At 46.6% G+C, this 14,460-nt stretch overlaps 1 protein-coding gene across 4 annotated transcripts in view; it reads right to left on the bottom strand.

Annotated features, from left to right (window-relative positions):
• DNMT1 (DNA methyltransferase 1) overlaps window positions 1-14,460 on the bottom strand; it is a 142,429-nt gene that overhangs the window by 2,215 nt on the left and 125,754 nt on the right. For all 4 annotated transcript variants that reach the window (XM_068132592.2, XM_078766314.1, XM_068132593.2 and 1 more), the window contains 10 exons: window positions 13,966-14,100; window positions 13,644-13,822; window positions 13,380-13,483; window positions 13,010-13,151; window positions 12,599-12,765; window positions 12,305-12,482; window positions 11,985-12,171; window positions 4,597-4,760; window positions 2,580-2,696; window positions 1,205-1,290 (listed from right to left, as the gene is read on the bottom strand). In XM_068132592.2, coding sequence (XP_067988693.2) covers window positions 1,205-1,290; window positions 2,580-2,696; window positions 4,597-4,760; window positions 11,985-12,171; window positions 12,305-12,482; window positions 12,599-12,765; window positions 13,010-13,151; window positions 13,380-13,483; window positions 13,644-13,822; window positions 13,966-14,100 — 1,459 coding nt within the window. The remainder of the gene's footprint in view (window positions 1-1,204; window positions 1,291-2,579; window positions 2,697-4,596; window positions 4,761-11,984; window positions 12,172-12,304; window positions 12,483-12,598; window positions 12,766-13,009; window positions 13,152-13,379; window positions 13,484-13,643; window positions 13,823-13,965; window positions 14,101-14,460) is intronic.

The raw sequence follows: 14,460 nt of genomic DNA, 5'->3' as shown, positions 1-14,460 counted from the left end.
TCAGCCTGTCATCCTTCCGAGGTCGGCTAATCGAGTACCAGTTCACTGGTAATTCCCTGTTTGTCGTTAAAGGTGGCAAAAAGGGTTGGCGTCAGGAAGGGCATCCGGCCGTAAAACATTGCTTCAAAAAGGGGACCAAAAAACAACAACAACCACGGTTCCCGAAAAAGGCCAACCCCCACTTGCGGGGAAAAATGGCCTCTAAAGGTGGTTATTTTTTTTTTATAAGTGATGGTGCCATTGGATTCCTTATGCCTGAAAACATAAAAGGACACTTCATTCATGTTTGCATGTCAAATTGCCAAAGACCAAAGAATCACTAAAAAAAATTCTACTAGCCGGATCCGAATCCGGATCTTCACCAAAATCTAATCATTTCATCCTCGTCACAAACGCCACATCTGACAAATTTCGCCCGAATCCGTCCAAAACTTTGAGATATCTTGTTCACAAACAAACAGACAGGGGTGAAAACATAACGGAGGTAACTAGTCTTGCTGGAGAAGGGAAGTGTTGACACACAGGTCGAACCATGCACGAAATCAACAAGATGTCAATTGAGGTACGTTAACCACCATGCAGGCTGACATTGCAGGCATTGACCAATCAGAGCAAAAAGTGCTCTTTAACATACTTCAATTAGCGTTCTGGCAATTTCTTCCAGATTGTTTGGATCATGACTCGATTTGCAAGCAACTTGATTTGCTTTGTTCATTTGCAGGACAAGGCTGCACGGTGGCGTCATTGGCTGAGGGTGTGGGTGTGCCCTCTGCTGGTTAGAGCAGGAATTTGTAATTGGTTCAGGGTGCCGGCGGATAGCTCGCCTACTCTTCACGATGGATACCGTGCCGTGCGTAGGATCTTCAATATCCACTACCTCGTAACGACGCTTTAACATCCACCTCGAGGGACACCACACACAATGATGAATCACCCCGCCTGTGGAATACCGGAATGACAGTTTATATCTGGGTCGAGATTCAATCTTAGTTTCTACAACTTAGAGGAGAATGCCCATACCTCTATCTAGGCCAGCCTGTTTCATGAAACAATTGCATATTCCAGGTTGTGTATCCCATCACTGGCGTTAAATCGTGGATTGATTCACTGTCATTAGGGTAACTTATGGACATTAAAATACCACTGATTAAGGCAGCCCACCTTTCAAAAATCCCACAAGAGAATACATATACATATTTCTCACCTTTGCAATGCTAGTCTTTTCAACATGGATGCCTTGATTTCCTGGCCCAACGCTTTGGCAAGTGGAGGAGGAACAGCATTTCCGATCTGGGTATTCAAGTAAGGATCAGATGACGAAGGTACACCGATGAAAATATAGTTGCTCATTCCAATAAATAACAAGTGGTTTGCATTGCAGGCACAAGAGAATAAAAATGAGTAAAATGGTTCAAGTTATCTACAATAAAGGATCAAAAGTGTCGAATTATCAGGGATGCCTCTTTACGGTGGTTGTACCCCCCCACCCCCCACCCCACTCCCCCCTCCCAACGCAAGTCAGGGCCAAATCATCACCACTTCACTGTCCAGCTTCGTCAGATTAGCACGATCACAGGCAGAGCACTGATCGATCCCCATGGGCCAGCCCACCCTCTCCTGCGGAGCACTGATCACAGGCAGAGCACTGATCGATCCCCATGGGCCAGCCCACCCTCTCCTGCGGAGCACTGATCGATCCCCATGGGCCAGCCCACCCTCTCCTACTGAGCACTGATCGATCCCCATGCGCCAGCCCACCCTCTCCTGCGGAGCACTGAGCACTGATCGCAGGCAGAGCACTGATCGATCCCCATGGGCCAGCCCACCCTCTCCTGCGGAGCACTGAGCACTGATCGATCCCCATGGGCCAGCCCACCCTCTCCTACTGAGCACTGATCGATCCCCATGGGCCAGCCCACCCTCTCCTGCGGAGCACTGAGCACTGATCACAGGCAGAGCACTGATCGATCCCCATGGGCCAGCCCACCCTCTCCTACTGAGCACTGATCACAGGCAGAGCACTGATCGATCCCCATGGGCCAGCCCACCCTCTCCTGCGTCTCCCTTGTGGCTCTGGCTTCACCAAGGCGGGGGCTGGAGGGAGGGGCGTACGCCATGTTCGATGTGGGTCACTCCTAAGAGACTGATCGGCTGTCTATGCCACAGGCCTGTTCGAGAGAACTGGAACTTCGAGAACTTCGTTCGAGAAACTGGAACTTCAAGAAAATGTCGAATTCGAGAAAATTCGAAAAAGTTCGAGAAACTGGAACTTTGAGAAAATATAACAACAAAGTGCTGATATTCTAAGCTTTACCCCGCTCGGAGTAAACATTAAAAAAATAAATTGGGTGAGGGCCAAACTGTGTGCTTTATGATCCTTTAAATGGATGACAACCATTTTACTCGTGCTTTTATTGCACAAATCAAAAGTCAATCGCTTCCATTGCAGGGGAGACGGCGACATGGTACCAATGCTACAACCGGAATACTTTTTCTATTAATTACATAATACAATTTATAGTTTGTCTCGCATAGATTTGGACAAGCAAAGTGAACCTCTGGACCCAAGGAGTGCACACCTGCCGATGCTTGTCAAGAACGTTTCCAAAGAAGCGATAAGTGTCGGGGAATCCTTGCGACCGAGCGCACTCACGCACACTCACCACGCGGTGCTGCTCTGGGTGTAGTACCCTGCCCTGCAATACACATTTTTCAACAACAAAAACTTAAATTATTCAAAACCCAGGGCTGTGTATTGAGATCTACAAGCAATTTGGATCAGAAAGAATAAAACCAAACTTAGTTTCTCATTCACGCAGAGATACGTGTATGAAAGTTGGGTTTTGCTATTGATCATGACGAAAAAAACTAGAGCTTCCAGGGAAGCAGAACTCAACTGAACTCGCACACCAAGTTTGATCAAAATCCATAAATATTTGTGGACGTTAAAGTCTTAACGTCGTTTCGGAGCTGAAAACAATATGGCGGCCATTTTGTGACGGATCGGGTTGGAATGCAATGGCAACCTACCTTGTGTGGTAAGGGTTAAACATTCTAAGTTTGATCAAAATCTGTTAATATTTGTGGACGCTAGAGTGTTAACGTCTTTCATGACCAAAAACAAAATGGTCGCCTAAGTCCGCCATTTTTCAAAGGATCGGGCTGAAATGTAATACCAACCTGGTCCTTGGGGTAAGGATGCTGCATGTCAAGTTTGATCAGAATCGGTTGATATTTGTGGACGCTGGAGTGTTAACGTCGAAAAGTTAACGGACAGATGACGACGGACGCCGGAGGGTTCAGTATGTGATGAACTCAACTGGACGGTAGTCCAGTTGAGTTAAAAATGAAGTAAGTGAATCTTCACCGAGGTAATTATGGTTCCCAGGGGGGAGGCATTGTGATTAGTCTGGGTGTATGTGGTGCCCCACTCTATCGGTTTTCATAGCTCAACTGATTCCACCCACAATTCTAACCTCAAAACAAATCGTACAGGTGCCATTTTGTGACGCAGCAAAGGCCTCGGGCCTTGGGTGTCAGCCCATTGCTATCCGAGCTGTATAACCACGATGTGTTATTTGTGCACATACGCAGTACACGTTTTTGCTGCATGTATGTACCCTAGGTAATTTTCATTTTTGGGAGCGATTGCAGCAGCTGTCTGTATCCAATACACACCGCCCAACCCCCAAATAAAGGGGTGGGCACATTGTCTAATAAATGAAGGTTTTTGTACGTAATTTTGCTTTTATCTCGAGTTTATGGCTGAGTAGTGTGAAAATACAGAAGGGGTGCCAGTCATAAGCAATAGGCAGGTTTTTGCTACAGGCATGTAATCCGGGCTCCAGCGGGCTATTACCTATAAAGATCAGAAAGAATAAACCATATTCTTTCTGCCCACATAAAGCCCACATAAAGATCAATAAACTGCCCACATAAAGGGATGAGTATTTCTTTGTGTAATAAATTAACGTTTTGTGTGCGTAATTTCAGCTTTTAGTCAGAATTCAACACTGAATAGTGTAAAAATACAGAAAATAAAGGCGTTTCCCTTCACGTATGTACTTCAAATAAAGGGATAAGCAATTTGTTCGATTTTTGGTGTTATTATGGTTTCCAGAGGGAGGAATTAAGTGTTTAACCTTGGTGTTTGTGGTGTCACACTTTTTTATGGTTCCCAGATTACTAAATATACATCATGAGCAAATTTAATCTCCAGCAAAGAAAATTAAAATGTTCATTTCCACTTATGGATGCCGTTTCTTTGGAAAACGAGTTCGTTTTTTATTGAGGAAGAATTTCAAGTGCTACCAATTGGCTAATACTGTATTACAAGTTGGTTATACTGGGTACTATCAGTGATAAGAGCCCTCTAGTTAGGTATGAAGAAGTACTGCCTTGGCTCACATAATCATGGAAAATAGGCGATGAGTGCTTGGTTTATAGAAAACAAAAAAGGAGGAAGGGATTGGAAGTTGGGAGCAGGGGTGAGGCTGGGGTGGAAGAAGAGGAAACGGGCAGGTCACGATTCATCCATAAATCTATTGTGCAACTAGAGGAGCGTCAGCGACACGAGATGGAAGCGGATATCCTTACCTGCTTCCCCATGGGCTCGGGATTAGTGACGGTTGTGGAGAAGAAGCCATCCCACTCCAGCCGCCCGTACAGGCCAGACCAGTGGTTGTGCCGGTTGGCCGTGTGTGGGAGACACCAAGGAATGAGCGTGTTGAACTGTCGATCCACTGGGTCGCAGGCTTTGCCTAGGGGCAGAGTTGGGTTTAAACGAGAAAGTGAACTTGCTTGGAAACAGAGAAACAAACACACAACAATGGCAAAGTCTCAATAATTAGTTACCATTTCATTTAAACCTTCGTGATGGAAGTTCCAATTAATCAACACGAAAGCGGCAGCATCCATTTCACAAGATGGAAGTAAAGAAACAGCAGGAATAATCAGACAAAAGGAAAAGAAAATTGAAAACTTACTGGACTGACAGGCCCTAATCTATTTGTAGCCAAAAGAGCTGGATAATAAAATAAATAACATTTATTCATCAAGTTCGGACAACTACTGGACAATAAATTAATGGCAGCAATGAAACGAAGCAGGATGAAGTAATACCGATTAAGAAACCTTTTGTTTTTCCCATGTTAAATGGTGATGTAATTGGAGGAACATGGATGGCAAAGGAAAGGGACAACTATTTGGGTTGTAAGCACAAGTCTAGAACCACCTTGAGAGGCCATTTTTCCCCGCAGAGCAGGGGTTGGCCTTTTTGGGCACCGTGGTCCCCTTTTTGAAGCAATGTTTTTTTTTGGAGTTTTTTTATGGCCGGATGCCCTTTCTGCCGCCAACCCCGTTAGTCGCCTCTTGCGACACGCAGGGTACCAGTACCAGTGAACTGGTACTCAATTTGCCGACCTCGGAAGGATGACAGGCTGAGTCAACCCCCCTGGTGTTAATTAAATTCAGCGATGGGCCGGGATTCAAACCCAGGATCCTATGATCCCAAGCCGGCACCCTAACCACTAAGCCAACACCAGGCTGAGCACAAGTCTGAAAGTCGATTACTTCTCTAGTACATTCCCTGGGTATATTATATGAGTCTGAGGAGTGGAGGAGCACATGGAGCCTAGATATTTGAAGATCAACAAGGAAGTCAGTATTGGAGGGCAGAAAGAGCAAGGGGCGGGGGCGATACCAGACGAGACGGTGTGGAAAACCAAGGCCACCAACCATTCTGTCTGGAATGGGAGAGCAGCAGGCCTTGCTCTTCAGCATCTTTCTCGGAGATGCCAATGATTTGGAGAGTTGAATCCATGCATCCAAGAGCAAGGTGTAAGGAAAGGAGAAGCAACAGCCCATTGAGGGAGAGCAGTACTCCATCGAGCTATTGACAAGCCCAGCAGGTTGTGAGAAATTCAGAACTACCAAACAGGGTCTTGTCACAATGGGAGGCACCGAGTCTGTTGCTGGGTTCCGGGGGCTAGCTTTGATACACATCTGCCCAGGAAGGCCATGATCGATGGTGAAATTTAGACGCGTGAAGTACTAAACTTATTCGCTGATCAATAAATTATATGTGTGTTTGCTAAACGCCCTTCAACAGAAACAAGGCAAGGATTTGAGACTGGCCGAGACTGAATGACGTGTTCCAGGTTTTGGAGCAACCTCGCATCTAGATCTGCCAATAGTGCTGCTGGAATGGAGGAATCGTCTGCAAAGAGGGTTTTCTAGGATATTGGAGAGATCACTGATATTTAGGAGAAAATGGAGCGAATTGAGACATCTAGGAACGATGTGGCCAATACACGACTTTTGAATTGTCTCGGAAACATAAACAATGGCTTCCGTACATGCACTGTGCGTACGCTTTCATCGACTCGCTTCCTCTAATCAGGGATACTTTTAGCCCTCATCTCCAAAGCGAAATCCATAATTGAAATAATATTTTTAACACAATTTTCAGCATTCAAACAATTGAGCCAAACTGAGGGAAATTTCAAGATGGTTAACCAATAATTGTTCTGCTCCTGGATGCAAATTGGACTCGTGGAAATATAGGAATACAAGAAATATCCGTGGAGGAGAAGTGTCATGTTCCGACCATTTCTTGTGAATACCAGCAAGCGGCCACAGTGGATAAGGACCATATAATACGACAACTCGATGTTTGGCAACCTACCCACAACTCGAGGTTGTGCACCAGTCACTTTGTTGCGTTAGACACGGATAGAAGTGGGAACGAAACTCCATCGTGAAAGCACAGAAATCCTGAACTATTCCTGTGGAATGATTGACATCTCGTAGATCTAAACCACCGGTGAGGTAAACGTACTCCTGATAAACTTCAAGCGAGCAAAGAAATAACGCAAATATCTGGTCATCTTGCTGAAGAACTAGTGAACTTTCACAATGCTTCGCTGCCGGCCGAGTCAACCAATGCAAATGGCGGATCACTCTCATGCTACGCCAACCGTGATGGGGAGGGATCTTTGTTGCATTCACACGACTTGTCAAGGACTGAAGAAGAAGCGCACTTGCGGCAGGCCACAAATCCTCAAAGGGTTTGAAGTTAGAAAATTGTCCATATTCTTTTTATCTTTGTATGTGGTAAATTTCCTTTCAATAATTAATATAGGCCTTCTGATATTTCTTAGGAAGGGGCAGAGGGAGGGGATCAATCATGTCTCGATTTTTTTTAATATATACACAAAGAATTAAGTTAAGCACCCCCCCCGTTTTTTTACAACCTCGCACATTACAAGTTTGTTGTCGTCAAAACAGTGTAATATACCCATGATATTGTTATATTTTCTGGAGAAGTGATATTATGGTCACATAAAAACATAACAATCATGCCGTTTTCAATATTTTATTCTGAATAATTTAAGGTGAAATTTTTTGGGAATTTTAGGCATATTTTCACCTCAATTTAAGTATGGAGCTATAGGTCCATCACGGACAGTGTGGATGACGTTTATGTTTTCTAACATACAGTCATTGTTCTGAGAAGACCTCTAGCGATCTTTGCGTCAATAACGTGTGTAGGACCCACGTGATCGGATCACTGACTCAACCCTACGTCTCATAGACCCTGTAAGCCGTCGTATGCGTTGCTGTGGCAGGTTGTTCCATTCCCGATGTAATGCACGTTCCAATTCATCCAGATTGGCTATTGGAGGGACCATCTTCGCAATTTGTCGTCCCAACATGTCCCAAACGTGCTCGAGGGGGTTCAACCTGCCACAGCAACGCATACGACGGCTTACAGGGTCTATGAGACGTAGGGTTGAGTCAGTGATCCGATCACGTGGGTCCTACACACGTTATTGACGCAAAGATCGCTAGAGGTCTTCTCAGAACAATGACTGTACGTTAGAAAACATAAACGTCATCCACACTGTCCGTGATGGACCTATAGCTCCATACTTAAATTGAGGTGAAAATATGCCTAAAATTCCCAAAAAATTTCACCTTAAATTATTCAGAATAAAATATTGAAAACGGCATGATTGTTATGTTTTTATGTGACCATAATATCACTTCTCCAGAAAATATAGCAATATCATGGGTATATTACACTGTTTTGACGACAACAAACTTGTAATGTGCGAGGTTGTAAAAAAACGGGGGGGGGTGCTTAACTTAATTCTTTGTGTATACATATATATATACATACATATTGTTACGGATCTCGGTTTTGGCACTCCCCTTACCGAGGGGGGTTTAATCCCCTCGTCTATCACACTGGCCGTCCGAGTCCTAGAAGGTATCGCGCTCCTTTGCGGGGGGTGAGGTTGACCAGGGTGACTGGTCAATGGAGTCCCAGATACCTTCGCCAACCTCGCCGCAAAGCAGGGCGCTACTTCTGCTCGAGCCACGGACAAGATGGAAGATTGCCGAGCGGTTTAGCAATCCGCAGCTCGAGCCATTAACAAAGGACTAAACCCGACTCCGAGCGTTGGCCGAATCGTGCCACAGGTACTCAATTGGGAAGGGACTAAAGCGATCGGGGGAAAGAAGAAACCAAAGTAAAGGAAGAACAGATATTTATTGATTATGTACACAAAATGAAGAGGAAATGAAAGAAGGGCATTTACAAGGAGAGGAAGAAGCAGTTACACAGGGCAGCCTTAAAACAGTCTTATATTATACCCCAGACAAACAAACAGACTTACACGGGAGGGTAATGGCAGGAAGGAATGGCTGGAAGGGGGAGAAGGTCCAAGCCGATGGCAGGGCAGGAAGGTCCGGCAGATGCGCAGCGTCGAGGTCCGCTCCAGTCCACGCTCCGGGCTTGAGGCGAAACCCGGCGGCAGCTGCACGTATGGTTTCACGCGGTCGGACAATGTGAATATATGGCGATATTGTCGTCAGCGGACCCACTCTCCTGCCTCACGATTCAGCGTGTTCTCCTTTGGTACCTTGCACTTCGGGCCTTCGCACTCATCTGGACCTTCGCACTTATCTCCCTCTCACTCATCTCTTGAAGCAGTCCCTCGCAGCCACTTTTATAGGGCGTTTTCAGATCAAGCCGCCGGCTCCCAGGACACGCCCAACGGTGAGCTTGCCTCGGCCCTGGTTGGCTTTCAGAGCTCACCGGTCCGCCCCTTGACGAGACGTTGACAGGGCCACACCTTGTTCTTGTGTCCCGCCCCCTTTTTCCTCGGCCTGAGACCGCATGTTCAATGGTGGCTTGGGGCCATCAAACGAACCAAGACATGGGGCAGCGAACGTTGCCCTACTGCTACTGCACTTTGAAGAGCGGGAGATGATTGGGGAAATTGAAGGGGCCTATCTTATTTGATTAATGCAATGCAGATTCAACTATTGGGAACAGATCCTTAACTAAAACACATAATAATGAGATAACTACAGAGAGGTCCTATGGTGCTCTACGTGTTGTACATGGACTAACTAGGGTGCGATCTTTAATAGAGCCAAATAATGGGTATATTTACAGGGGATCATTTGTAAGGGAACATTTACTAAAATTTACAAAGTGAAGGTTCTAAAAACCGTAACAATATATATACGTATATGTATATACATACACACAATTTACTTCCTGTTTCTTAAAAAAAAAAAAAATATTGTTACGGACACGGCTAAAGATGTTGCTTGACCGAGCGGAATGGCCGCCGTGTTCGTACAGTTTACCCGATTCTTCCCCAACTCACCCAATTCCACTCGAACGTTGGCCAAATCGCGCTACGCTAAATCAATGATGGAAAGGACACAACGACTGGGATAGATGAAACGACGCAAGGGGTACAGTTCTCAAGACCTCCGGAGGAGGATATAATTAGTGGTGGAGAAAAGGGGTAGATTACAAGGTAGAGTGAGGTAAAAGACACAGAAGAGATAGGCACTTAGATACAATCTTATCTATCCCAGACAGACCACAGACAAACGGAACAAGACTGACTTACACAGGGATTGAGGGCAGGGAAGGACAGGTCGGTTGATAGCACAAGGTGCACCTTGGCTCGGGGACAGGATCAAGCACGGTCCAAAAGATGCAGGGAGGCCTCACAGCGCTCGGAGGTGGCGTCTCTCTTGCTTCAAGCTCAGCGCGCATCTGACGTCACCTCCCTCTTCCTGCGCATGCTCAGCGGGGAGTCACACGCCCTCGGCTGGTTGGCTCCGCCCCCGATGGGACCGGTCCGCCGCTTCTATTGGGTGCGGGGGTTACCGGGCTCCGCCCTTGACGAGGAGCTGACAGCGAGCCCCTACTTGGTAACCCCGTCGAGCACATGTTCGATGGCGGCTCGTTGGAAAGGCCTGGTGCCCTCCCAACACCCCCTACCAACCAAGCCGGAGTGAGGACGCACACTCCCCGCGCCGCCGCCGTTGTTGTTGTTGTTGTTGAACCGTGAGGAAGAGCTGCGGGGAGGTATTGGGAGGTCCTAAACTTCCTAACGGTGCCATACAATCACATTCTGGTGCAACGAAGAGTCAGAATTAATGGAAACGAGTCCTTAACTGACATAGACTAAGAATAACTAGCAAGATGTCCTATAGTTGTCTACGTGAGATGCGGTGGACCTGGATGCGACATTTAATGGGGGAAATAGGGGAAGGTCGGGTCTACAGAGTGTTGTTTACAGAAAATGGGACTAGGGAATGGGGGATTGGGGATAGTTGGGAAGTATTGAGGAAATAGGGGAATATTTACAAGCGGATATGGATGGATGCAAATCCCATATCCGCAACAATATATTTAACGATATATTTCATACAAGAGCAAACAGTGGATCACTTAAAAGCTTATGAAGATTAATCCTTTTTCTTTCTTTTCAGCAGTTCTAAGCTGTATTACTTCACTCCATCCATGGGGCCTGCACTACAATTCAAGCACAACTCGCACAATACTTTTTTGTATACATTGTCGAGGCTCATGGAAGAGCTTGAATTAGTATACTAAACGGATCAGGATAAAAAGAACAGGAGAGGGGGGGGGGGGCACCAACAGAAGAGTTTAAGGCCAAGGTGAGGGAGGCTTAGACAAAATGAGTGTGGAGAGGATGCATGGGGTGGACAAGATGGATAGAGAAGGAAACTCTCATGAAGGACAACTGGAAATTTGGAAGGATGAGGGATGGGGGTTGATCTGAGATGGTGGTGAACAGCTGTCTTGAAGACTTGGAGGAAAGAATGAGATTGAATAGAATGTGGAAGTTGATTCCACAGGTGGGAGTAAAGAGGAGCGTGTCCTGCAGAAACCTGTGAGGACAAAGACGGAACTTTGCAAGCTTAGCTGGGTGCCAATGCATGGGATGTGCTCAGAGACGCAGCTTAGAGGTAAAGATCCAGGGCATCCATCAATTTTGAGAGAGAAGCAGCAAATGTCTAAAATTGAGTGAAAGGGACAGAATCCAAACTGACCAGGGATCAGGACATTCAAGAAGAGAGACTTGCACCTTAATTGATAAGATATAAATAGCACCGAGTACAAGGGCCATATCGGGTTTCTGAGCAATCGGTTGGTAAATAAGGGACGAGTATGGATCTAAAGTTTCAGGGGCTAACACCGCCTGGAAGCCCCCACGATCCAAAATCGAGAAATTGAGAAATCGAGGCCTGAGCGATTGTGTGAGCTCTAGTCTTGTATCGATATGTCAGGTTTCAGAACAATCAGCCGGGTGATAAATGAGGAGCAAAAACAGCAAAAGGTTAACGGACTGACAGACATCCGGACGTCATGACCCATTTTATATGTTCATCTCTTCGAGAATCGAGATGAGATGACCTAAAAATGAAAAGGTTAAAATAAGGAGAGTTGATTGAAATCAAAGCAAAGACCAACAGAGGGAAGACAAAAACAGCAGAAAGCAAAGGCAAATGTCTTTTTAGTTCTCGTGCCAAAGTGAATTATCCTCTCACTTGGAAGGATCAATTCAAAAGGGCGGATCCTCAACAAAAATTAATACTCAAAAACAGATCCGGTTAACAAGCGACGATGTTACAGGAATCCTTACCCAAAGCACAAGAACAAACGGCACGAAGAGCTCCGGAAGGTGCCCGAGGGTCGGGGTGCGAGTATAGCAGGCGTCGTGAGTATGAGCCGTCACTCAGACGAACCTCGAGGTTTGGCAGGTCCCGCCAGTCAGAACCAGGTGCCACGGGTATGTAACGCATCCGGGCCTCCACCAGAGGACTCATCGTCTGCAGGGAAACAGATGTGCAGCAACAATCAGGAGGAATAAAACTAGCTCAACAAAGGGAGGACAAGCATCGGTGCGGAAGTAACCACGTGCAACAAACAGACATGGGTTGTGAATAATCTTTTGGCACAAACCTTGCAAACGTGGTCGCGCAGAATGGGCTGGTGCTGATCCCCACGCATTTCCCTCTGGAACCAAGAGCTGGACTCTGCTTCATATGGGATCTCCAGCTCGTTGGCCCCGTTACGGATCTCAGGTAGATCGCCGAGTGCATCATGCACCGTCACAGTCCTCAAGGGAGCAGATGTGAGCCTGGATCAGAGAGAATGCGAGGGGGAAGTGGAAGAACCATTAATATTTGGGGGGAGGAGAGGGGAAAACAAAGCCGATAGCAAATAAAGGATGGGAAATAACAGAAGAGCCCATACCTGGTGATGTTGGTACCATAACGTAGCTCTCCCACAGCGATCGTCAGCTGGCAAGCACGTGGAGAGAACACGTGCCTAGGTTCTGGGTACCGAGGCAGAACTTCCCCAGGCGCGGCTCCGAGGATGATGGCTCTGCGTCGAGTCTGTGGCACTCCGTACTGGCCAGCCTGAAAAAAAAAACAACAAAAGGCCCATTTTGAAGGATACCATGTTGCCTCCTTACACCACACAAGCAGCAACCAGAGCTTGATGCCCATGGATGTAAATTAAGCTTCAATCGTGGCCTATGGCAAACTTCACTTCAATGGTGAACACGTAAGGTTCACGCTGCCTGAGCTCGTCTCATTTTAACCCATCATGCGAAAAGGGCTTCAGAGATCGGGAGAGTCGTCAACGCACGACTAGCTTCACCTGCAGCACAGCGAAGGCACACTGGTAGCCCATCCGCACGAGCGAACGCAGAGTGAGGCGCAACACGGCCGAGCGCTTGAACGACACAAAGTTCCGGACATTCTCAAGCAAGAAGAAGCGAGGGCGGTAGTAGTCACAGTAACTGCAAAACAGAACAAAACAAAAAAAAACATGTCCAGAAAAATATCAACGTTCTTGATTCAAGTCTCAAATTTAGCAAATAAGTGGAAGAACTGCATTGAGTATTAGAATGGACATGGTGGAGAGAGAACCAAGTGGTGCATTGCAATCATGGTAAATAGTATAATGGTATAACACGATACTGCAGAAACATTCGTTTCCTGATTTTCAGGAGATCCAAGTGCTGCACCTGAGGAAGGAGACGACAAGGGAGTTTTTGAATTGCGAGTATGTGCGCGAGTTGAAGCGATTCATTCCGGAGAAGCCCTGGCATGGAGGACCTCCACACAGCACCTTGGGAAGAATGGTCAGAATGAGAACCGGAAGCATCAGAGGGAAACTAGAAAAGGAATCTGGGGCACAGGGAAAGGGGAAGGTGGGGAGGAAGGACGCCGTGCCAGACCCATGAATGTCCGTATCAGGAAGTCTCGGGCAAGGGGTATCAAAATCAAACCTCGACGTCTCCTTTCGCAGGAAGCAGCTGGCCCAGCGAGTTGGTCTTCTCCCCAGCCATTACAAGCTTCAGGAGAAGGTTACAATCTTCGGTGAAGACCGTGGCGCCAGAGTTGTTAAGCCTGAAGGCTTGTGCAGCCGGTTCCCACATCTCCACTGCCCAGCAAGTTTCAGTGAGGCCTAAGGAAAGGAGGGGGGAGGGAATAAAAGGACACCACACAAAGGTGTTGGAGATGAGTGAAGACAGGGATTGAGGGCAAGAATGCAGGAAATGAATGGGAAAGGAAGGAAAGGTCATGTGCACAAGCAGCAACGGAACACACCAGCCTGGTGAAGGCCCTCCGAGAGTCCCCCACAGCCAGAAAACACATCGAGAGCACGAAGCCTCTTGATCTTCTGTTCGCTTTTGACTTCCTTATCCCCTTCTCCGTCTTCCTCTTTTTGCACCTTACCCTTTCCTGGTGTGTACACACACACCACACACCACACAATCAATGTGCTAAGGGCTGCCCACCAAAAAGTACACTTCTGATGTGGTGTGCAAGAGTGCGCAAAACCCTGGATGAACAAATATGCAGATTTTTTAGATAGATTATAAACCTATCAAAAGAAGAACAGAACAAAATCGACCACACACAACCAGTAGGGTCAACCCCCGCGTGGTTACAGAGATTCAGTCAGTGAAGCACAAATCACAACGATCGGACAGACTGAACGGAAGAGGTCAACGTTAACATTTTAACCCCAAAATTTTCAAACCTGATTTCAGATTGGTGCCAAAGGAGCACAAGTAATTAAAACGGCCAATATACAGTAAT

The sequence above is a fragment of the Myxine glutinosa genome, chromosome 12 (assembly GCF_964187855.1).
Source record: "Myxine glutinosa chromosome 12, kmMyxGlut1.1, whole genome shotgun sequence".
Taxonomy (NCBI): Eukaryota; Metazoa; Chordata; class Myxini; order Myxiniformes; family Myxinidae; genus Myxine; species Myxine glutinosa.
The sequence above is the reverse complement of the archived record's forward strand: the minus strand, read 5'-3'. Positions and strand labels throughout refer to the sequence as shown.